This window comes from Gobio gobio (assembly GCF_949357685.1).
Source record: "Gobio gobio genome assembly, chromosome: 8".
Lineage (NCBI taxonomy): Eukaryota > Metazoa > Chordata > Actinopteri > Cypriniformes > Gobionidae > Gobio > Gobio gobio.
Genome location: NC_137114.1, coordinates 55,449,093 through 55,474,390, shown reverse-complemented (window position 1 = coordinate 55,474,390; position 25,298 = coordinate 55,449,093). Strand labels below are relative to the sequence as shown.

Sequence of the window (25,298 nt, the reverse complement as noted above, 5' to 3'; positions counted from 1 at the left end):
CAGTCACACTCATCCGTTGTGTCATTGTTCTGCGTTGGCCCTGCTGTTTGGACTCACTCGTCCACTACCCTCTTGTGCCTTGTTGAACTGTCCTGTCAATAAATTATCTTTGTTCACTCTGCATCTGGGTCCTCCATTTCAGAAGTCCTGACAAATTGCCTTTTCTTTCATTACTGTTCTTTAGATATGAAACTGATGGGTCTGCCCAATCCCAGGAGTGATGGACTGAAGAATTTTCAATGCTCATGTCCTGTGTGATTTAACTTTTATTTTGTTTTTCTTATGGTCAATAAAAAGGTGATTTGCAAATTCTGAGTTGAAAGTCATTTTTTTTTCACAGTAGAAATATGTTTTGCATGTAAATTATTAAGGTCAGGTACAGGTTTAGTAAAACATAGATTAACTTAAAGTTGGCAGGGTTTGATAGTTTATTTTGCAAATCAGCACATTAATTTCACAGGAATAAAAAGAAATATAAATGGGGCCCAGTTCTCACCCACTGGGGTCCCACAAAAAACCCCATAGAGGGGCCATTTGTGGGCCCAGTGGTATCACCCATTTGGGCCCCATAAGGGTTCTGTATGTGGCCCACTTTGGCCCCATTTATTAGAACCCATATGGGACCCATATTGGCCCCTATAATGAATACACAAATGGGCCCCACTTAGAGCCCACTATGGACCCATCATGTGCCCCTATGGGCTAACACACATGGGGCCCATGTGGAGCCGATGGACAAAATTCTATGGGCCCCACTTGGGTTGCCCATGTAGGGCCCAAGTGACAGCCCATCAAAAACCCACATGGGGCCCACATGGCAATGTTGGCTGGGCTTACCTGTCCAGGAGAAAATTAGCAACGTTGGCATCAGTCTTCAAATTATTCTCAGTTTTCAGCCGTCTCTATCTTTCAAAGGCATCTCAAATCCTTGTTTTATTTCGGACACTGTCACAACGTGTTTTTTTGATTCATACCGAGGTTGTTTAGGTTTCGTAAAGTTAGACATTGTTTATCCAAAAAGTTTGTAGCTGCAGCTGTGGTAACTAGAGCAGAGCTGGCAACCCGAATGCAGAAACACTACTGACTTCGTGATTGGTAGACAGGTGGAGGGTGGCGCTTCAGGCCAAAACACTACATGTCAACATCAACATCAGTTGAGGGCTGCAACTTCACTTTTAAAATGACAATATCTTGGCCGGACAACCGTTGTCAGTGATATAAATATTTGAAATTAACATGATTTCTTAATGTCTAGTGACATATCAGGGCCATTTTATGATTAATTGAAATACATTTCTTGCATACAGTTCCTTTAAACTTGTAAATCATTTTAGTTTTTTTGTGTCTTTTGGAGATGGTCCAAAATGAAAGCGCCTTTTCATTTAAAGTTTTCCTGCGTGACATTGTTGTCATGACATTCAGTGAGCAAATGACATTTGCCGTAATCGTGTCGGCAACACTTCACCGCAGTCAGTGTGAGGGTGAGGAGGATGTCCGTTTCCAGGAAAAGAAAAGTTGACCAAGAAAATAGATTTTTCAAAGATGATTTGACAGAGAGGTATGCGTTAATTTTGCCCCAATCCAGCACAAAGCCGTTCTAGGGTGTGTTTCCCGACAGCATCGTTAGCAACATAGTTCCGAAACCCTAGTCCCAAGAACATTCGCAAACAGCGTCGCAAAGTTGTGTGGTTGAAACGACTGCTCTCGACCTGTGGTTAGATGCACAGTTTCTTGTTTGCATGACATGTGGACTCAATAAATCCTTATCTTGATCAAAACAAGCAAGCGGACATTCTGTACAATCTGTATCTATCATTTAGAATACTTAAATGTCATTTACGTCTTTTAGTTTGTCAAGAGATTTAAAGCAACTTTTTTGTAGTGCACATGTGCTTACGTGCTCTAGTACGTTAGAACAAGTCTAGATTGAACCTTGGAAATGAGTAACTGAGAAAAATGAGAAATAGTCCTCAGATGCCATGTCCGTAATTTATAGCAAAACATCTAGCATTAATTCGATCTCAAACAGATTTATTTAAAGAAATTGCCACTTTTGCACTTGTTATTAATGTATTTTAAATGCAAAAGGCACAGATTTTTTTTCTTTAAAAAAAAGAGTGTGGATTTGTTATGCATGTTTATTAAAAACAAGTTTTGTAATAATCAATTGTTCTGGACCTTTGATATTGATGAAAATTCGAATTTGGACCTTTGAATGTAGACTTTGAGAACCCCTGTGCTAAATGATTGATCTGTGAGTCACTCATGAAATTGTGATGACTGACATAGTGATCACTATAGCAACGGACGGGACAATAAATCTGATGTCATAATAGGTCTGTGCACTTAGTGTTGTAGTGTAAATGCAGACTAACAGACACAGAAACACTGACCAGAAAAATAAAAAACAAATCTGTGTTGGATCAGATCTATGTCTGTTATAAACCAGTTTAATTAAAATATTTGAGGGTATTTAGTAAGATATTTAATGTATTATTTACTTATGATATTAGTTATTATTATAATTAATTTTTTTTTTCTTCAAATAGTGATGCAGAAAACACAGCAGATGAAGTTCTTCAGAAGCTGCTGCCTGTGGTTACAGCAACTAGATCAGCTGAGTAAGTAACACTTTGAACAATCATCACTGTTAAAACATTATAATTATTCATACTTAAACATGATAAATTAATGGTTTAATAAAAAATATGAGTGTCACACTTCAGCTTTTAAACCCTCCACCTCTCTGATCTGATTTGTGATCTATGTAACAGTTTTTATGATATTTGTGTGAGAAATCTATTTTCAAATATATGCATTTATAATGTATGTATGTAAAGATTTATATTGAGACTGTTTTATATATTAATTTAAATTTCAAATGTTAATACATTAGTGGGACCAAATCATAGTGTTTCAGAGAATTTAATAATTTAATTTATTCATAAAGTAACAAAATGGAATAGGGGCATCAAACTATTGTTACATTTAGGCGCCAGTTGTTCAAAGGTAAGCTGATCGGATTTTGGTTATCGGATTGGATCAAATCTTGAAAATGGGTTGTTCAAAAGGGAAAGAAGGGATCTGAAATCCGATTAGATCACAGAATCCAATCCTAGTTTTAATCTGGATCAAACCTTCGGTTTGTGTTGTTCAAAACTTGTCAGTAGGAATTGGATAACTTTGATCCAAAAAAACAGGATCATCCTGATCCCAACAGGGGGTAGGATTTCAAGGTGGATTCCAGGAAGAAAATGTAGTAACTTTTAAACTGGTCAAAAAATACAACATTTGTATCATATAATACACAAAAACATATTATTTTATTTTGCTCTTGATTGGTTAGGCTAATTGTTAAAGTAATAAATTAGAAGTAGACATTAGGCTACCTATTAAGCCTTTCGGTAGCCTACAGTCAAAGTAAAAAAAGATTTAGCCATATAAAATAATCCCCAAACAGCTGTAAATATCAAACAAAATATTATATTACATTTAAAATGTTTTTTTTAATCACTTATAAGACTTTTTACTTCTTATCAATTATAAGTGATAAACCAATCAAAAGGTTTCTCAGGTGAACGCTACACGAAACTTTTCTGAGAGAATGCAAAAGCATTTGAATTTTTTTTCAAGCAACTTGGAGTAAAGTGCCTTGCTCAAGGACACACTGGTGGTGACCTGGGATCGAACCAGCAACCTTCTGCATATCAGTTAAATGGTTTAACCCACTGGACCACCATCTCTACACGACATAGCATATTATATCTCTACAAATATAGCAGCTCTGAGAAATATTAAACCCGCAGGGCATATATTTATTTAATTGAATCACAGCCTTTGTGAATTTGTTATAGTGCACTGTTATAGTATGCTTTTTTAAATGGTTTTAATATATCGTGCATTCTTAGAAAAGGGTCTAATAATGTGGTTCATGGATTCTCATCTATGGAATGAGTCACTTCCTGTGATCGAGTGATTGGTCTGTAAATAATTGAACCAATGAACAGCTCCTCATTAAAGTGATATGATCAACATTTAAAGGGGGTTTCTAATGCTATTTCATGCATTCTGACTTATTTACACTGTTAAATAGTTGGATTCTCATGCTAAACATGGCCAACATTTATAAATGTGGTGAGGGGTCCCCAGGACAGGTTTGAGAACAACTGGTGTAAGTGAATGTGTTTTGATGTTAAAAAAACTTTTATAATGGTCATTTAAGTTGATCTATAATGCATGATGGATGACGGCATATTAGTTTTTGCCTCAGTTCACAGAATCGGATCTGTTGGATTTACAACACGTAAATTAATCTACTTCTCCTGAAATAAATGAAAGTAAGTGCTCGGTGAAGTGGGAGAAGAATAGAGTAAACGTTTTAGTTACTCACACAATGTGTATCTGATATAAATAAAACGTGTAGTCAATTTATAATTGAAAGGATTGTTATTGCCGCTTCCATAGACATCAGTGTGTATTTTATAAACTATAAATGTATTGTTTTGCTAGTACTTGTGTATTTAAATGTCTAAAACCTAAAATAAACCATATGTGGTTGAAAACACTGAATAGTTGTGATATATGACAAGCGTTGAGCGCGTCCGTCTCTGGCTCAGTGCCAGCCAAAGCGCAAACGCACATTTGAATTTTTCAGTTGATCACATGATACACTGACCGTTCTAATCCAGTGGTTCTCAAATAGGGTTATGCGTACCCCTCGGAGTACTTGGGGGAACTGCAGGAAATACGTGAGAGAAAGTGGAAACTGACATTTAGAAATAAATCATGAAAATAGGCTATTGTATTTTTATGTGAAATTAGCACTACATTACTTTTACATTACAGCACTAAATTATGTTGAGCAACTGAGTGAATGTCAAAGATCATAAGAGGACAGGCGTGTAGCCATTGAAATGATCACTGACAAACTGACACAAATGGGCATACTAGACTTGTATAAAGACATAAATGAATACTGAACCTGTTGGTTAAAATGCACAGGAACTTAGTTGAAACCCATTGAACAAAATTAACTGTTATTGATTGAACTGAAAAACACTGATTTACCTTTTACTGTTATGCCTAATACTTAAGAGATTTACATAACTGTAGTTGTGTAAAGCTACATTAAATGTTTTATATAGTTATAAATAGTTATATACAGTTTTATAAATGTTAAATACAGAAATGTTTATAAGAAATAAACCTGCTCGGGGGGCATCAGATATAATCTCAATGTTACTCTTATTCAGGACTCAAATTGGTACTGTTTCTCCAGCCTCTGGGATCCCTATCATTTCACTGGATTTTAAAGCAAAATGTTGTTGTCTGGTCAAGGGGTACTTGGCTTGAAAAATCATTAAAAAGGGGGTACTTAAGACAAAAAAGTTTGAGAACCACTGCTCTAATCTAATAATGTAACATTCAATGCATCTCTAGTTTTAATATTCTGTGCAGCCTTAGAAAGTGGTCTAATGATGCAGTTCATGGATTCTCATCCGTGGAATGCGCCACTTCCGGTATTTTGCTGGTTACTGGCAAATTGTAATCAAGGTTTAAATTTAATCATGGAATCATGACGGCACTAATTACATTCATTAAAACAAGTGGAAGTCGACATGATTACCATTCATTAATTTTAATATAACATCTGTTTAAGTGAAGTGTTAGAAATATTTTTCTGTGTTCAAGTGTTCAGTCTCTCTTTCTTGAGATGAGGTGAATAATCTGTAAATGACTGAACACATGAGTTGCTCCTCAATAAAGTGACACAATCAACATTTAACACTCTTTTAACCCGTTCGCATGTGTGGTCACACCAGTGTGATCAGTCTTGACTGGTCCATGGAATGTACAGTCACACTGGTGTGATTAGAACGGTCAGTGCATCACATGATCAACTGCTAAATTAAAATGTGCTTTCACGCTTTAGCTGGCACTGAGCCAGAGGCAAACATGCTCCGCGCTTGTCATATATCACAACTATTCAGCGTTTTCAACCAAATAAGGTTTATTTTAGGTTTCAGACATTTAAATACACATAACTACCAGCAAAACCATACATTTAGAGTTTGTAAAATACACACTGATGTGAAGAGGCAATAACAATCCTTTCAATTATAATTAGACATGTTTTATTCCTATCAGATACACATTTTGTAGAATAAACTTTAAAGTTTACTCAATTCTTCTCCCAGTTCACGGCCACTTACTCTCATGTACAGTGGTTGCCAAAATGATTAGAACACTTGGCATATTTAAGAGGTTTCAGTTGTTTTTGTTGAATTGGCCATTAACCCATAAAAAGAAAGAAATATCTACAAATTATGCTCAACAAACCATAGAATAGAGCCATCATAAGAAGAGATATAGAATATCAAAGTTAAATATTAACTTTGATATGAAATATTAACTTTCATATTAGTTTAAAATGTAATGGATTTAAAATTAATATTTAATAGAAATTTGATTAATTAATGTGTTGTAAATCCAATAGATCCAGTTCTCTGATTCTCTGATTCTCTGATTCTCTGCGGCACAAACTAACATAGCAGTGCCCATCGCGCATATAGTTTAACTAACATGATCATTATAAAGGTGTTTAAACAAAAAAACACATCCACTTGCCCATATTTGACAATGAAAATAAGATATTTCATGCTATAGTTAACAAATTTGTGAATATTTTTAATAAAACAGGAAAAATGAAATAAAAGCAGATCATCAGCCATACAGCACTATTGTGACTGCGGTGTCACATGACAAGCAATGACACGTCATCATGGAAACAAAGTGATGCACTCTAAATAACGGTTGCCTTGAAAAACTCTGGGGTCAGCCAGAATATTTTAAATTTACATGTGAAGGGGTTAAACAATCTCAGCACAGTCAGGACTTCGATACATGAAGAACAAGATGAATTGATCCTTAATGACCATCTTGCATCTCTTTTCTGTGAACATCTTTACATATTATTTCATGTGTTATAAATAACTTGTATAAGTTTTTATAGAAGCCTTCCCTCTCACAAACACACACAAATAACATGGTAAATCTCACTTACATCAAACATGGTGATCTGTGCTTTATAAGAATGAAGTCTCTGATCTGATGTGTGTCTGATCTGAGAAAGTGAAGAGTGTATTATTGTTTTCTACAGGTTGTGGGATTGTGGTTTCACAGATGAAGGTTGTGCTGCTCTGGCTTCATCTCTGAGATCAAACCCCTCACACCTGAGAAAACTGGATCTGAACTGGAATAATATAGGAGACTCAGGAGTGAAGCTGTACTGTACTGGAGAATCCTTACTGTAAACTGGAGGAACTGTGGTAAGATTATCTCAACCATAAAGACTCGGAGTGAATAAGGATTCCTATGTAGATGATGCATACAATATATCCTTTGGCGTAAGCATAGCCACGGGAACGTGTATATTGATCAGGAGGGGCTGAGGGGGTGGTGGGCGTGGTCATGTGAAGAGTGATGCGCAATGACAGGACATTATAAAATGCTTAGCATGAAAAACACTTTGGCCAGTTTCACACCCCACGCATTAGCAGAGCGTAGGCAGCGTGTATTTTTTTTCTTTGGCGCCCATGTTAGCAGATTAGAGCATTCACACCACACACAACTATTCTAGTCTCAGAATTTAAGAACCAGCTGTTGCCAGTAGTCCTCACAAAGATTTTATTAAACATTTTAATATTTGATTATGTTAAGATGCGTTCCCTGTCAAAAATCATTCTTGTAATTTTATCAAACACATCATCTTTTTGATGTTTCTTTTGTATTATTTCATAAGTTAACATTGCAAGTTAATTGTTTTAGGCTATTCATTTTGTTCTGCAGACGGAAAAAAGTGAAACTGCATTCTGTAAAAATTCAGAATAAGCAGTGATTTCTGTCATTTTAAAAATAACGTTAAGGGTGTTTTTACACTGCCAGTTTAGTTCTGAACGGGACACAGTTAGCATGATAAACTGCTAATGTGAAAGCTGTGATGGACCCGGGAGCGCCAAGGTATTGAACCCGAGACTCCCTGGAGGAGGAGGTCTGAGTCCGGTTGCTCTTGGACTGTGCCACGATTCACGTGAATGAGAAAGCAACACAGACTCTGGTGCGCACTTGTTCAGGAATTAAAGTAACCTGAGCATTCGTTTTAGCCGATTACGGTGTATTTATTTCAGTAAAACACATGTAAGCAGGCGCGTGCAGAGGGGAGGGCTTTGGGGGTTTGAGCCTCTGCCCTTTTTCAAACTTCGGTTTCCCCATCAACAATTATCATCAATAATATTGTGGTCAATAAAACAGAATTTGAATTATAATGAATGACAACGTGTACAAAACCGTGTCAGAAAATCCCTTGTATTTTTTACGTATCTGTCAGTCTGAGATTGTTGCCATGACGCTTTGCTATGGTGCGTCTCTTGCTTGACTGGTCATTCTGACACTGCCTTTATTTTTTTTATTTTGTTGTAATTATTCTGCTCATTGTTAAAATAAAATTTAATAAGTTTGTATCAGTATCATATTCATAATTGTGACCAGACTGTCTTCTTAGAACGGCGGCCGGGAACCTCTAGGCTCGGCAGGTCATATGGGTCATTGAGTGAATGCCTGTTGCTCGACGGTAGGAAAAATTAGCAAGAACAATCACGATTATTAAACCTTTTTTTTAACATTAATCAAAGCTATTATGTGAAATGTAGGCTGTCAAGAAGGAAGCAAGGGAGGCAGTGTCTCCTCCAAAAAACTGGATAAGACAATCAATCTTAGAAAAATAAAGCAACACAAATATTAAAAAAAATGTGGTATTAAAAAGTGTAACATTACTCGTTTAATTAAGTAACAGTGTCCAACAGTGACACCCGCAGGAAAAGTTAGAGCCCGTTGCCTTTTAACAGACCTGGCAAAGTCACGCTATTATTGGATATGATCGGTTATGGTTGGATATGATTGGTTCACGCGATAAATCACGCTTCTTGATTTTCGTGCGTGTTCTTGAATCGGCCTCAATAGGCTTCATGCCGGACGTCACATGAACAAACAGGAAAACAGGTCTCATTGCATCCGCTTGTCAGAGAAAGTTTTAACGGCAGTAGAAACTGATGGCGATATCTATGGACTTTTCACGTAATCAGCTAACCTATCTAGTTCTTTTTATTGTTGCTGTTTAATTCGTTTTAAATATCTAAGTTTTAGTGGGAAGGAGAAAATAAAAACTCTTTGAGATCAATCTGCATATGTGTTGAACATTGGTTATGCTCATCTTTGCTCAATAAAATGGCTCTGTATTTAATGAAGCTCATACAAAAGACCTAAACCGGAAGTGACGAGAAGGGAAGATATGGAAATTTGTTGCGCATAACCCCCATAGACTAATTAAAAAGTAAGTAAACAACTCAACCCTTTAGATATCACTATTTTTTTTTGTCACATCAAAATCAAACTTGAAATGGCCTGAAAACACGAAGGCTGTGGGGGTTTTCGTGAGCAATCAACTTAGTGAAATAAAAGAATCCTTGTTTCTGTCTGTGACAGGCAGTGTTTACTGAGCTTGATGTAAATAAGTTGATTATTAAAAAGGAAAGCTGAGCATTAGTTTACATACACATTTATTTAGGGGTTCAAGCAGGTAGTGGCCACTTGGTGGCGCTATAATGGTTAAAAAGGTATTCAAAATAATGTATTTCTATGGCAAATCACATTAAATGGTATTCTGGTTCTACCAGACTCTCGTACATTTAATTTGTATAGAGAGTCTGGCCACTCTCCATTGACAAGCGTTAACTTCCTTGAAGGGGGGGGGGGGGGGGGGTACTCTGTTGGAGTTTACAACTATTGGATCTGGCCAGAGCCACTCTGGATCTGCCATAACCAATCACTGATGTTTGGTCGCAACGAATATGTAATCTCCTCATCTCCCTCTGTTCGCTGATTGGACCGGTTAAAATTTGACCGGAGAAAACCAGAGAATATACCGCAATCCCAGACGAAGTACTGAAGGAAAATGAAAATTGAGTGGAAGTACGTTGGAAGGCAAAGCCAGGCTAATGAAATGGCTGAAAGCGGCCCTCTTCCTGCCTTATTTGCATTCAACTTTACAAAATCAGACGAGCATCACGTGATCCTAAAGAAGCTTGGAAACTTTTAATTGATGTTGGGCCATTGGTGTGACGCTTTAACTGTTATAAAGGTGAAAAATGCTCTATATTATCCTGTGCAAAATTATATTTAAATGACTGAAAATTGTATGCTCTGCGCAGAACCAAATTAGCTGAGCATGTGCGTCATAGTACTCTAAAGAAGCGTGTAAACTTTTACAGATATTGGGCCATCTGTAGAGGTAATACAGTTTAAAAGGTAAAAAAAGCACACCAAAAAACACCACATTTACATGATGAATGAGCTGAAAATGCAAAACACAACCTTTTTCCTCTCTGATGTACATGTTAAAAGGCTTAATAAAGATTTTGTAACAGCAGAGTGTTAAGTGCTGAGACCCCATAGAGTTTTTTTATAGGCCTTTTTTAGGCCCTTTTTATTAGGGGTTCAAGCACGTAGTGCTGAAACCCTATTGTAATAGTTACATTTCCCATAATGTAGCATTCTCCATCTAAAACTGATCGGGCAGACCGTAGAGACTTGAAACTTTGAGGGCTGGTAGTACTCACACCACCTACAAAGTCACAGAGGCACGTCCGATCAGCCTGACGAAATGGCTCATAACTCCTAAACCGTTAGGCCTAGGCTCAAGTGTCTCATGTCGTTGGAATCCTTGGCTAAAGACTCAAGGCTCAATACCAACTACATCTGGGAATAATTGGACACAAAGTTTTGAGTTTAAATCATTTATCTCACTTGAAATTAACGTGAAGCTTCCATGAAGAAAAGTTCGCAAGTGGCTTTGAGCCAAAGACGAACGAACAAGTTCAGACAAGACTAGGGTGACATTTAAGGGATAATAATGTATATTCATTGTACACTTACACTAATCTTATTACACAGATTTTCTTTACCGCATAAATAATTCCGGAGAAATATTGAATTGAGATTAAGGTTTTACATCTGACCTGTTTATAAATCCATTTTGTACAGTGTACAAAACAATCGTCCAGACAAGATGATCACAAGAAGTTATAGTAATAATTATAGTAGTATTAATAGAAAGTCCTCGGATTTAATTTTCAATACAATCAAAAACAGAGACGCAAGTTTCATTTGAATGAAACGAGAGAGCGTGTTGTGATGCATGGATGTGTGTTGTGTTATAATACGTTGCTATTGATGATGGCCATTATAAAGGAAAGGAAGGAAATCCCACAGAATAGAATCTTTTTTTTTTTAAAGTGCATAGAGCTGCTTGTTTTATTTGTTGTTTGTTGATTTTCAAATACAAAACTTGTTGAAATGTTTTACATGTGGGCATCTGTTCTTTTTGAACACTTTCATTTAATTTGAACAAAACCGTGATATTATTGATCATTTGGGTTACTATAATCGTGATATGAAATTTTCATACCATTCCATCCCTATACAGCACACATTGCAGACATGCATAAACGCAGATATGTTTAAGTCTAAAGTAGCCGATATAGAAAGAATAAACCAGTCTAAACTTTCACTTAAAAACTTACAAAAGCGTGAGCATTGCCTTAAAATATGCATCTCACTCACTCACTCACTCACTCACTCTCACACACACAAACGCACACGCATGCACACGTTGGGTTTCCATGTTTTATGGGACTTTCTACATAAATTATTTTTATACTGTACAAACTGTATATTCTCTCCTCTAATCCTAACTGATGTATTTTTACAATGTGGACTAATGAGTTTATATACATTTCATATTGACAGCATTAGGTTATTTATTTATTTTGTTTAATTGGTTATGTTTAGCTTTGGAGATGTACTTAATGTGTGTCATTGTTCTCTACAGGTTGTATAAGTGTGGTGTCACAGATGAAGGTTGTACTGCTCTGGCTTCAGCTCTGAGAGCACTGTACTGGAGAATCCTCACTGTAAATTGGAGAAACTGTGGTAAGATCATATGCAACTCTAACATAAGTCACTGTGTAACTTTCATAGGAATTCATATAAGCCTATTTATTCAACAGTATTAGTCATATTCATACAATTAATGTTTAAGTAGGCTACAGTGGGACATTACTTGTGTGTGTCATCAATTTTTATGAAATAAATGTGCCTCATTATGGTAAAATTAGTAGAATATTTCTGACTAGTCTACAGTACAGACATTTATTTCATTGAGTTTACTCGGGTATGCTAACTGCTCTAAAGAAAATGTGAAGCCAATGTATGCTGTTGTTATTATTAATTTAAAGTGAATCTGGTGTTATTATTGCTGGTGCCCGCTATGAACCTCCGCAGCAAACAGAACTGAACAGAACCGAGTAACCGTGGCTCCAAAACCGTGACCTGAACCAAACCGTGACATAGGTGTAATGTTACACCCCTAATAAATAAAAAAATAACTAAATAAATATATATATATATATATATATATATATATATATATATATATATATATATATATATATATATATATATATATATATATATATATATATATATATATATATATATATATATATAAGTTACAAAGTAACTAATATATATATATATATATATATATATATATATATATATATATATATATATATATATATATATATATATATATATATATATATATATATATATATATATATATATATATATATATATATATTAGTTACAAAGTAACTAGTAACTAACTACCCGAGTAGTTTTTTTCATTGGATACTTTTATTTTTCTCTTACTCAAGTAACTATTAAATTTGTTACTTTTACTTTGAGTAAATCTTTTTATAAATACTTGTACTTTCTTGAGTACAGTTTTTGGATACTCTACCCACCTCTTTCTAGGAGCTAGGGCTGGAGGATTAATCAAAAAAATTCAGAAATTCAGAACCTCAAACCAACGTAATTTTCCCATGTCGTTTTTTTTAATCCTGTTAATACGTTCCCCTTAAAAACATACTACTGCGCATTTAGTCACGTGACTCTGCCCCGTCATAAGTGCAGCAGGCTCAACGACCCTTCTGCCCCAGTCTGTTCAGCCACACTTTCTTGCCTTTCATGTTCCAATAGCTCATCTTCAGTGTATACCGGTTCAAATAGATACGGTTTAGGATCTGCACCAAAGTAAATATTTTCTGAATAGTCTCTCACAAATGTCTCCATGGTTACAAGGCACGTGTGGCCCTCCTGTGCAATCAGGTTGTCATGTTCATTATGTTGACGGAAGTTAGCCTATTTTCAGGCACTGTGTAATATCATTGCGCTGCTACACCCATAGTACGGCAGCAAAGTTCCTTGGCTATTACGCAGGAATGAGAGTATAGTTCCTAGCCATATAGGCCTAGAAAATCGCAACTTTTAATTTTCTGTCAGTCTTGGTACACAATGTAACTACAGAAAACTACAAGTTTTAAAGGTCCCATGACATGAAATTTCATTTTATGAGGTTTTTTTTAACATTAATATGAGTTCCCCTAGCCTGTATATGGTCCCCAAGTGGCTAGAAATTTCGATAGGTGTAACCCAAGCCCTGGGTGTCCTGCTCTACCTTTGAGAAAATGAAAGCTCAGAAGAACCGATCTGGAATATTCCCTGTATGTCGTCATACAGGGAAAGGTTACCTCCCCTTCCTCTGCTTTGCAAACCCAAAAATTTGGAGAAAATGGATTCAGTTTATTTTAGTCACAATGTCAGCACAGGCTTTACAAACAGACTTTTACTATATGTATTCGACAGCAGCTCCACAAACAGTGAGTAACATTGTTCATCAATGCCTGATCTGTGATCAGTGATTTCTGATGTGTAGCTAATCATTCAAGTTCACACACACTATCTTTCTAAATCATTGAATACTGTTTATGCATCAGTGAATCAAGCCAGTGACTAAATTATAAACTTCACATCGTTTCTGTTAGTAGCATGAAACAAATCTGTTATTTAAATTGTGATTAGACACTAGATTAGTGATCAGAGAACACTCTCTTTATAATGTTCGGAGCTGTCTTGCCCAAACTGCTGTTACAATGAATAACGCTGTTATGCTGCACAACGAAGCCCTTACTGTATTCATGTCAATATTGTGTTTGCTGTTAGTTGTGTTGAAAGCATTTTGTGAGAGAAAATGCGTTTCAATGACGAGATCACTGCATTCACGCAATAAACAGACTGTCTACTCAATGCTCATCACTGCAGCCTTTCATGTGATGGGAAAAGATCTAAAAATAATGCTATAATCAACACTTTCACGATTCATTCATCTCAACAGCTGTAATAGTAAAACAAAAATGTTTGAGAGGGGTTCCACATAAATAAGCGCTCACAGCGTTCTCAACAACTCAGTACAATATAACTTTCTCAGCAATCTTTCTCCAGCTCTGTCTCTCTAGTCCACAAGTGCCCAGTCCGTCTCTCTTTGGCAGTGCTTGCAGACCTCGCTAAACCACATCTCCGCCACAAGATCTAATACTCATTTCAAATGCAAAGATGTCAGCCAATCACAAGAGTGGAAATTTTCACTGAAGTCTCACAGCAGACACGCCCCTTCAAACAGAGCATTCAAGCCAGAGGGCTAATATCGGGATAGAAAAAATGCCTTAAAATGTTCTAAATTATAGCATTTTATGATGTAAAAATCATACTAACAATATAAGCACACCTCAGGAAACATTATAAAATAATTTAAAAATCCACGCCTTGGGACCTTTAAATAGGAATAACCCTTTGTTCATTTTTTTTTTAGCGAGATGCTAATGGTCTAATCAGATTACACACATACACACACACACACACACACACACACACACACACACACACACACACACACACACACACACACACACACACACACACACACACACACACACACACACACACACACACACACACACACACACACACACACACACACACACACAAATAAAGATACACACACGTTGGGTTTTCATATTTTATGAGGACTTTCCATAGAAATGATTTTTATACTGTACAAACTGTATATTCTCTCTTCTAATCCTAACTGATGTATTTTAACAATGTGAACTAATGAGTATTTATATATTTTTCATATTGACAAGATTTTGTAATTTATTTATTTATTTATTTATTTAAGTGGTCATGTTTAGCTTTGGAGAGACTCAATATGTGCCAATGTTCTCGATAGGTTGAGTGAGTGTGGTGTCACAGATGAAGGTTGTGCTGCTCTGGCTTCAGCTCTGAGATCAAACCCCTCACACCTGAGAGAACTGAATTTGTCTGAGAATAATCTAGGAGACTCAGGAGTGAAGCTGATCTGAGGGAGGATCTACATTATAAACTGGAGACACTACGGTAACAATAGTTTTTAATGGTTTCCATCATATTTTCATTTAAAGTTCAAATGGCTGTTTTACTCACTAGAAATAAAAGTAAATTGTTGAAGGTTCAGTAAATTCTTTCAGTAATAAATTGTAGTCTTAAATTCTGCTTCAGTTTCTGTTCTATCTGAACTTCAAACTGTGTTTAATATGAGTTTAATTCTGCTCATAGTGTTGTGACTGATTGTGAAAATAATATTAATGTTATTTTCATCTTTTCCCCTTTAACGGTCTCTGTATGTTTAATAATCTAAATTTGTTGTTTATTATGAACTGATATTAAATTTGTAGTGGAGTGTAATGATCATTTCTGCTGGTCCTGTATCAGCTGTCCGTTGTGTGAGTGACCTTTCATGACCTTTTGATTTTGTAAATTGCGTTGAGCATAAGTTAGAAGCTATATTATCATGTTTGAGAATTAATTAATAAAGCTTACCTAGTTAGTGCTCAGTTTTCTTATGAAAAGATGCAACAGACGTAATGTCTCATACTGCATGTGTGACTGTGTGTTTTATTTAAGGATTGAGTATTAGAGGAGAGTCTGATGTTCTGCTGATCATCTGATGGTGAATAAGGATCCACTACAGAGACTCACAGTCAACAGAATCAACAGAGACTGAAGATGCAGTGACTTCACTGTAATAAATTAAGACTTCATTTAGATTTCAACGATCCTCTGACAGAACTGATGAGGTGGCAGTGAAACACCTTTTATTTCACAGCAGCAAATCACAGTTTCTCATTCACAGATTAACTATTTTATTTGTATTAACTATTAACACAGTATAAACTCAAAATGTTTGTGTTTTGTTACAGAGAGAATAATAGAGCCTGAATGTGTTTGTGTAGGACCAACAGAGGGAGACAAAGACTAATGAAAGATTAATTTACAAACAATGGAAACTTGAGTGTATAATCATGCTTTTAATTATAGTTCTATTATATTTGTATTAATGTATTAAAGGGGTCATGGGATGTGTTTTCATGTTTTCCTCTTTCTTTAGTGTGTTATGTAGCTGTTTGTGCATGTATAAGATCTGCAAAGTTAAAGTCTCTCTTTTCTCTAGCCATGATCACGTCCATATTCTCCTCTTTCACTCCAGTTTTTTTCAGCGCACATAAAAACCACAATTACTAAAGTGCGGTTCATCTTGCTCTATTTGTCATGCTGATGACGTTTATTCTTCTATACTATCTTGTCTTAGCCTGCGATTCAATAGGTGTCATCATCGTACAGTCTACAAACATGTCGTACCCGAGTTCATTAATGTGTTTCACAAGTTCACACTTTCATCAAATTAAATAGAGTAAAGATTATGCGTATTTGGCTTGCTGTCCGGAGGAGGGCTCCGGGCTCTGAATTTTGGCCCAAACCCAGAGTATCCCTCCATGATGGTGGAGGGATGCTAAAATAAAAACTGTCAATGAAAGAAAGTAATATATACACCTCTTATTGTTTATTAAATTGATTAGCTTAATGTGCTCCACTCGTGTTTAATTATCTGAGTGTGCTCCACTTGTGTTTAATTATCTGAACGTGCTCCTCTCGAAATTTGGCGTCAGATGGGTTAGCCCTACCGACCGATAGACAGGGTGGCACAATTAAAAAGAAACGACTGACTGAGGGGGCCCACCCAGCCTCCGCCAGGAGCAGTTTCCTTGCATCAGGTGAGTGGGTCCTATCGGCCAATGGAGTGAATCACTCGGCCAGGACAGCTGACGGGAGATCAAGACTCGCTGGCAAACGGGTGGAAGGTAAAGCATGTATGTTCGTCCAGGAGAGCTCTTGCAGTGTCTGAAAGGAGATCAAGACTCGCGGTATCGGACGAGTAAGCCTCGCTGGACAGAGAAAAGATAAGCAAAGACATGGAGAGCTCTTGCAGTGTCCGAAAGGAGATCAAGACTCGCGGTATCGGACGAGTAAGCCTCGCTGGATGGGAAAAAGGAAAAGATGGATAGCGACCTGGAGGGCCTCACTGCATCAGAAAGGGAAGCCTCGCTGGATGGAGAAAGAAAAGGATGGATGCTGACGAGAGGGCTCTAGCAGCATCCAACAGGAGATCGAGACTCGCTGCATCGGATGGGTAAGCCTCGCCAGACGGAAAAGGAGATAAGATAGAAAGGGTTTTTTAGGCTTATATGAAAAGGGGTTCTGAAGGAGATCCAAATTTATCCTAATTTGGAGGTATGCAAGAACATTTGGTATGGTTGGATTGGAGACAGGATGTTGAAAATATAGATCAAATGGGCTTTTTTAGCTTGGTCCGTTTTGCTTCATTTGATTAAGTATGGTATTGTTTCGCCATCGAGTTCTGAGATGGACTTGGAATGGACTTTTGCAATTTCTGAGCATCTAAGGAAACTGAAAAAAGGCTAAAATAAACATGGTGTCCTTAACAGTATTAAGATAGGAAATAAATTAGGTAATTGAAAGGAGAGAAAAATCAGGGAACGGCTTGTTATAAAAAAAGTGGGATGCTTCAAAACATCTCCAAGCAGTCATGTAGGATTGGAAGGTTCAGGGAGGGAACATCACTGCTGCAGCAGTGGAGAAAATTAGTCTGCGGGGGAGCAGACCACACAACCACATTTGTATGAGGGAGATAATACATTTTTTTTATTTTATTAAATCTAAAATAATCTAAAAGGTGTGCATTAAAACTGACACCTAGATGAACACTTTACAGTTGGTTTTATGACTGTAAGCCATTCTTTTCAAATGTTATTGAAGTTAGAAACGTGTAAACCAATGTCGTATGTAACTTTAGAGACAGTCTCTAAATTCACTGATATCGAATGTCCAACGTCAAGCCAGCTTTACTCCAGTCACATCAGGTGTGCTAGAGTTCTGTTGTGATAATTTTTTTATACTATTTTTGCTGCTGAAATAGAACAAAACCAGTCAATCGCTCTTTGATTACTTAATCTCCGACGTACATTGCACGCACATCTCTGCTTTGTTGTTTATGATGAGAGCAGATTTCAGTGAGAACAAAACTCTGGTGTTTCAGCGATGACTGACTAATCTGAACGCCTCTGATTATGACATTGCATTTATAAGCTCAACAGAATTGCGTGTGATTGGTTATAATGTGCATAGCGATTATAACCGATGCCTTTGTGAAGACCCGGCAAAGTGGCTAGTGAGAGTGACTGTGTTACACGCCACAGCTGAAATCCACCCGCAAATGGCGGGAAGTGAAAAAAAGATAAGAGATGTCAGATTACTATTGTTCTGTAATGACAAGAAGCAGCAAGTAAACTAAATACTAGGAATTAAAGTATTTTGTACAGCAGTGGTCACCAAACTTTTCAAGCCAAAGATCCCTGACCTCAGCCTTGATGAAAGGCAAGATCTACCTAGATTTTTTTGGCCGATTCTGTTTTTTCCCCAACACCATCTATCGTTTTTTTTCTTTGTTTAAGCAAATTTATTTGTTGTTTATTTGCTCTATAACAGACCGAACTGGCCTTAAAAAAAATTGCCATTTGAAATGTGAGGCAACCACTGCATTTGAATCCCGATCCAAACAAAGATACACACATGTAGCATAAGCAATGGGTTTTTATTTAAATTGCATAATTTCAAGACTTAGAGCAAATACAGAATGGTCTGACTTTAGGTTTGTGAAACTGTTACATAAGACACACCTGCACAAAAAAAAATAGATGGACTGAATAAAAATGCTAATTCACTCTCTGACAGTAGATGTTGCTTATGGAAAAGAAGTGTTTCTTTGGGTAGCCTGCTGTAAAAATGCCATCGAAACTATTCTGAAAGGTCCCGTTCTTCGTGATCCCACTGTTCAAACTTTAGTTAGTGTGTAATGTTGCTGTTAGAGCATAAATAATACCTGTAAAATTATAAAGCTCAAAGTTCAATGCCAAGTAAGATATTTTATTTAACAGAAGTTCCCTTTCAAAGCCTACAGCGAACGGCCGGTTTGGACTACATCCCTCTACTTCCTGCTTTAATGACGTCAGTAGAACAGACTAACCTCCGCCCACAAGAATACGCAAAAAAGGGGGCGTGGTCTTGTTGCTGTCCCACGTGGAGAAGAGGAAGTGTGGAGAAAAGGAAGTGTTGCCTCTGGCTTGGCGTGCTCAGTTGGGGACACTAAATTTTTCAAATAAACATCGAAATAAATCTAAATAATAAACTAAATTAACCATTTAAACTAAATTACTGATCGAATTATTGATCTAAAGCCCACACTGTCGCTGTGTGATGGTTGAGATGGGCTGATGACATCAGCGTTTTTTCCGGAGTGGCTATGCGGCTGAATAAAATTATGCTGCATTATTTTCCTGTTTAACACTATAAAGCTGCTTTGAAACAATCTACTTTGTGAAAAGCGCTATATAAATAAAGTTGACTTGACTTGACTTGCGTTTCAGTGTGTTACTCGCCATGTCGTCGAGACGCTGTTATTTTCATCCCGGAGTCAAATCCCCTTTGTTTGGCTTTCCCAGGGACGCTGTAGAGATCATTGAGCGCATACATCTCCCCGTTAAGAGGTGTGACCTTTCCGTGCAAGTTACGTGCGCTAAGCTTTGTCGAATCACAACACAGGAACCGTGCCACATGCGCTAAGCTGCGGTCAAATCACAACACAGGAACCGGGCCAGGTGCGCTAAGCTGCGGTCAAATCACAACACGGGAACCGCTGGCACAATCAGAACTCGTTACGTATTTCTGAAGGAGGGACTTCATAGAACAGGAACTCATCAGCTGTTTTTAGGACCGTGAAAACAGCGGTATACAGATCAGTAAATTGTGTGAAAAATACTGTTTTTTTTACACGCGAAACATGAACACGTTATATTGCACACTGTACACACAATCAAAGCTTCAAAAAAACACGAAGAACGGGACCTTGAAGACAGCGAGTTTCGTTCAGAGATGCATTCATGTAACCCCCCTCCCCAATTCAATATTTATATTTTTCTTGCTATATTTCAAGCATCCATAACAGTTATCTTGCTGGGCCTATTTATACCTGGTCCACTTCATGTGTTTTTACAGATCAGATATCTCTGATTTATCAGAACGATTCCATTTACATCCGCAAAACGGATATACATCCGACCTACAATTCCCACGCAATATGCATTTTTAATGGAGTTCACATCACCGAAATCAACAAATATGAGCTGCATTTTATTGATCAACAGCTAATTTCAGCTAATCTTTTAATGACGATGATTGTGTATTGAGCATCTGCAACTTTGACTTTCAGTCGCTGTAGTTTGCTGAAGAGATCTTCAGCTGATCGTCTGCGGCGATGCGTGCTGCAGTAGCGCCGTCATATCTGGCTATAACATTGTTCGATTTGTGCAGTGCAAATTTTGAGGTTGCAGAGAAATACATTTTGGGAGCAATATGGAGCGATTTCGAGCCTTGATAATGTGTTTGTAAAGCCCCGTTCACACCGCCAGCGATTTTGTCGCTAGTGGGCGTTCCCACTACAGGTTGCCTATAAACATCATTAGCAGATCACCCTCCTCCGTTTGTCGCTGAAAACAAACATTTCGGAGGGAATTTAATTGTTAACAATGAACGATGAACAACGCCTGCTTTTTGCCATCGCTGTAATAGGTAGACCATTATAGCATGTAGTTTAGTCAAAACTTACTTGATATCCCCACAATCCCAGACACGTTTTTCCATGCATCATTTTTTTTTAAATGTGTCTCTGTATGTACACAGAGACATATCGTAAATAACAGGGAAATTGCTAACAGCTAAAATCAACTTCTCCTCCATCTTGACACGACACCGCAGTAGTAGTGAGCAGACAGATCACACGCACTCCACTGACTTCACTCCTATAGACCTTTCTCACAAAAAACGGAAATACGTAATCGTTGCGGATCCGGAGTTCCTGTCAAGCGCCAACACATCAGAAAAGCATACCCGGCCAAGAGAAAATGGATCAGCGAGTCTACACAACTTCGCTAATGGATTTGCCAAATAATTACATTTGATGGAAATGAACAATTAGGCCTATTTACATAAGTCTCATATTACGTCGCTATAAAGAACCAGCATTACATGACGTCTTCCTTGACCAAGATGATATCTTGTTTGTGGACATTGGCTACAGTTCAAAATAGTTTAAACATCATGCAGTGTGCACAATTCTATTTTTTAACACACAGCATAATACTTTTAATAAAATTATATATGTTTTTATTTTAAAAGACTATAATACTGTATGTTTACAATATAATACAAAATGTTGATTAACATCACGTTATGTTTTAAAACAAAACAAATTCACAATATGTATTGAGGCATTTTGCAAAAGTGAATTTTATATATATTAAATAAAATATCATACATTTTTAAAATAAAAAATATATACACGACTCACGAGTGTCACATCTGTTCTGTGTTTTGCACTTTTGGGACTTTTATGTTGAAGTTATTTGTGACTAGGTTCTGTGTTCTTTTCTGTGTTCTGTTCCTGTGGAGTTTTGTAGTTCTTTGTAGTTTTTCCATGTCGATTAGTTTTCCCAGGTGTTCCCATTCACCACACCCCTTGTTATCTCATTTAGCTAATCTCCCCTGTGTGTATATAAAGCCCATGTTTTCTCTGGTTCTCTGTCGGTCGTTGTTTAATGTTTCATGTAATGCAGGTGATCCTGTTCCCAGTTCTCTGGTTTTCTGATTTGTTTTGTTCCGGAGTCCTGCTTTTGATTGTTTATTTTTCTCAGTGTTATTTTGTTCCTGATTTTTGATTGTTTGTTTCATTAAATTCTCCCCTGCATTTGGATCCCTAATCTTTGCCTGCCGCCTGTTATTTCCTGTTTTGTGACAGAACGACCGACCCAAGTATGGATCCAGCGGGGAGAATAACGCATCTCTGTCAAGGAGAGCAAAGCACTGAGGACTATGTGCTGGAATTTATCAGGCTGGCACGCCTGACTAAAATGAGTGAAGCATGCCTGATGATCTTCTTTCGTGGGGGACTATCAGAGCCACTCCGTTCACGCTTGCCACTATGGGATCCTGACTGGACACTGGAGTGCTACGCGGCCTGTGCACTTCAGCTGAGCGGCTCAGCATTGGTGGCGGGGGTCACCAGGTCGGAGATACCGGTGGCCATGGTCTCAGTGGAAGAGGACTTTAGGGCAACCCAGAGATACGGGAGACTGGCTTCGAGGCTGGAAGACACGGCACTTTGCTCTGTGCGAGCCGCTGACATCCTTGCGGTGAGGATTTCAGCCGGGATGGCCATCACACCTGGGCCATCTACCCGTACCCAGAGCCCAGAGAGGGCCCCGCCGCCTGCACAGAGCCCAGAGAGGGCTCCGGCCTGTGCAGAGAGCCCAGAGAGGGCTCCGGCCTGTGCAGAGAGCCCAGAGAGGGCTCCGGCCTGTGCAGAGAGCCCAAAGAGGGCTCCGCCGCCTGCACAGAGCCCAGAGAATTCTCCGCCGCCTGCACAGAGCCCAGAGAGGTCTCCGCCGCCTGCACAGAGCCCAGAGAGGTCTCCGCCGCCTGCACAGAGCCCAGAGAGGTCTCCTCCGCCTGCACAGAGCCCAGAGAGGTCTCCGCCGCCTGCACAGAGCCCAGAGAGGTCTCCGGCCCGTGCAGAGAGCCCAGAGAGGGCTCCGCCGCCTGCACAGAGCCCAGAGAGGGCTCCGGCCCATGCAGAGAGTCCAGAGAGGGCTCCGCCGCCTGCACAGAGCCCAGAGAGGGCTCCGGCCCGTGCAGGGAGTCCAGAGAGGGCTCCGGCCCGTGCAGAGAGTCCAGAGAGGGCTCCGCCGCCTGCACAGAGCCCAGAGAGGGCTCCGGCCCGTGCAGAGAGTCCAAAGAGGGCTCCGGCCCGTGCAGAGAGTCCAGAGAGGGCTCCGCCCCCTGCACAGTACCCAGAGAGGGCTCCGCACCAGTTTTTGTCCCAGCCCAGTAATCTGCAGTCAGCCCAAGTTCGCTACCAGTCTGTGTTCAAGCCCAGTTGCCTGTTGTCTGCACAGCTCCGTGACCAACCTGTGTCAGTCAAACCACATGACCAGTCTGTTCCTCCCAGGCCACCTGACCCATCTGTGGTATACTGGCCACCTGACCAGCCTGTGTCACCCAAACCTCCTGACCAGCCTTTTCCACCCAGGCCACCCGATCTGCCCCAGGTCCCACCCAGCTTCCAGTGCCCACTCCTGACCCTCCATCCCTCCCCCTGTTCCGCCACCACTTCACCTCCCTCCGTGACTGGTTCTGGAGCGTCTGGAAGCCGCTCCTTTGAGGGGGGGTAATGTCACATCTGTTCTGTGTTTTGCACTTTTGGGACTTTTATGTTGAAGTTATTTGTGACTAGGTTCTGTGTTCTTTTCTGTGTTCTGTTCCTGTGGAGTTTTGTAGTTCTTTGTAGTTTTTCCATGTCGATTAGTTTTCCCAGGTGTTCCCATTCACCACACCCCTTGTTATCTCATTTAGCTAATCTCCCCTGTGTGTATATAAAGCCCATGTTTTCTCTGGTTCTCTGTCGGTCGTTGTTTAATGTTTCATGTAATGCAGGTGATCCTGTTCCCAGTTCTCTGGTTTTCTGATTTGTTTTGTTCCGGAGTCCTGCTTCTGATTGTTTATTTTTCTCAGTGTTATTTTGTTCCTGATTTTTGATTGTTTGTTTCATTAAATTCTCCCCTGCATTTGGATCCCTAATCTTTGCCTGCCGCCTGTTATTTCCTGTTTTGTGACAACGAGGCAACATCCATTTAAGCATGCGTGTTTATTTTAGTAGTCAGTGAACAGCCTGAGAAACATTTAAATAGATTTCAGTTAATAATGGTTATATACATATAATGGTCATATATATATATAAATATTAGTTTAAAAAAAATCGTTTATATATTTCCCCACAGAGGTGCGTCATATGCCGCTTTGCGTTGAAAGGCTTGTAAGTTAGGACATGAGCAGGGAAGTTTGGTCCTTCATCCCGCAGGATAGCCTGAATCCATTTCCGTCAAACTCCAACATCAACAGGGAAGGAATGAAACGACAGATATGGCTGCTTTTGGGAATAACAAGAACAGCCCAGTAAGCTACAATCACACTTGCTCGTTGCTTGCGCCACTTGTTTACCTGTATCCCTGCCCGACGAGGAAGAAGATTATCACGACGATTGCGTATTTCCGGTCGCAAATACGGAAGTTGTGAGAAGGGTCTATTGGTTGTCGCTCGCGAAAATCGCTTCTCATTTGCATAAAGTTGAAATTTCTGAACTTTTGTCGCGTGTCTCGCGTCGCTTGACACGCCCACATTCTGTCGCCAACGGTCACTGTCGCTCGTGTCGCCGGAAGTCGCCAGCGCTCCATTGAAATGAATGGGATCGTGTCCCTTTGTCGCTGGCGGTGTAAACGGGGCTTAACGCTTTACACAGAGAGGCCGGATAGCTGGCCTGAATGGTTGTAGCCAAGTGTAAGCAAAACTCACGTATCTGATATTTCACAGGGGCTTATTATCAGCGTTGTCGATCCCACGCACATATGGGGCAATTTGCAAAACACTCCACTAACAACCGCGTTACTGAACAGAAAATAAACTAAGCTACAGAAATATTACATGCAAACATGCGATGGTCACAGCTCGTGCTCCATACACAGACTGCACCCCGAGTGCGTTCTGCCTTAAAGGAGCAGTACCTAATTCTACTTGTTACATGATGTTACTTATTTTTCGGTTATTTATCGGGAGCTACCGGGACAGTGATAAAGATCTACCAGTCGATCGCGATTGACAGGTTGGCGACCACTGTTGTACAGGAATGGAGGAAAGGAAATGGGTGAATAGGAAGTGAGTGATAACAGGGATTTCAACTGATGTTTCAGTTGAGTCAATCAAACGAAATCTATCTGGGG

General features: G+C 38.8%; 1 protein-coding gene across 1 annotated transcript in view; it reads left to right on the top strand.

The window, feature by feature from the left end:
• Nucleotides 1-15,525, top strand: part of LOC307130415 (uncharacterized protein) — a gene marked incomplete at its 5' end in the record, with an annotated part of 100,331 nt that extends 84,806 nt beyond the window's left edge. Inside the window, 3 exon segments of the mRNA XM_079823379.1 lie at nucleotides 7,160-7,285; nucleotides 7,287-7,328; nucleotides 15,248-15,525. Coding sequence (XP_079679505.1) covers nucleotides 7,160-7,285; nucleotides 7,287-7,328; nucleotides 15,248-15,380 — 301 coding nt within the window. The 3' untranslated portion in view covers nucleotides 15,381-15,525.
• Between the last annotated feature and the right edge of the window lie 9,773 nt (nucleotides 15,526-25,298).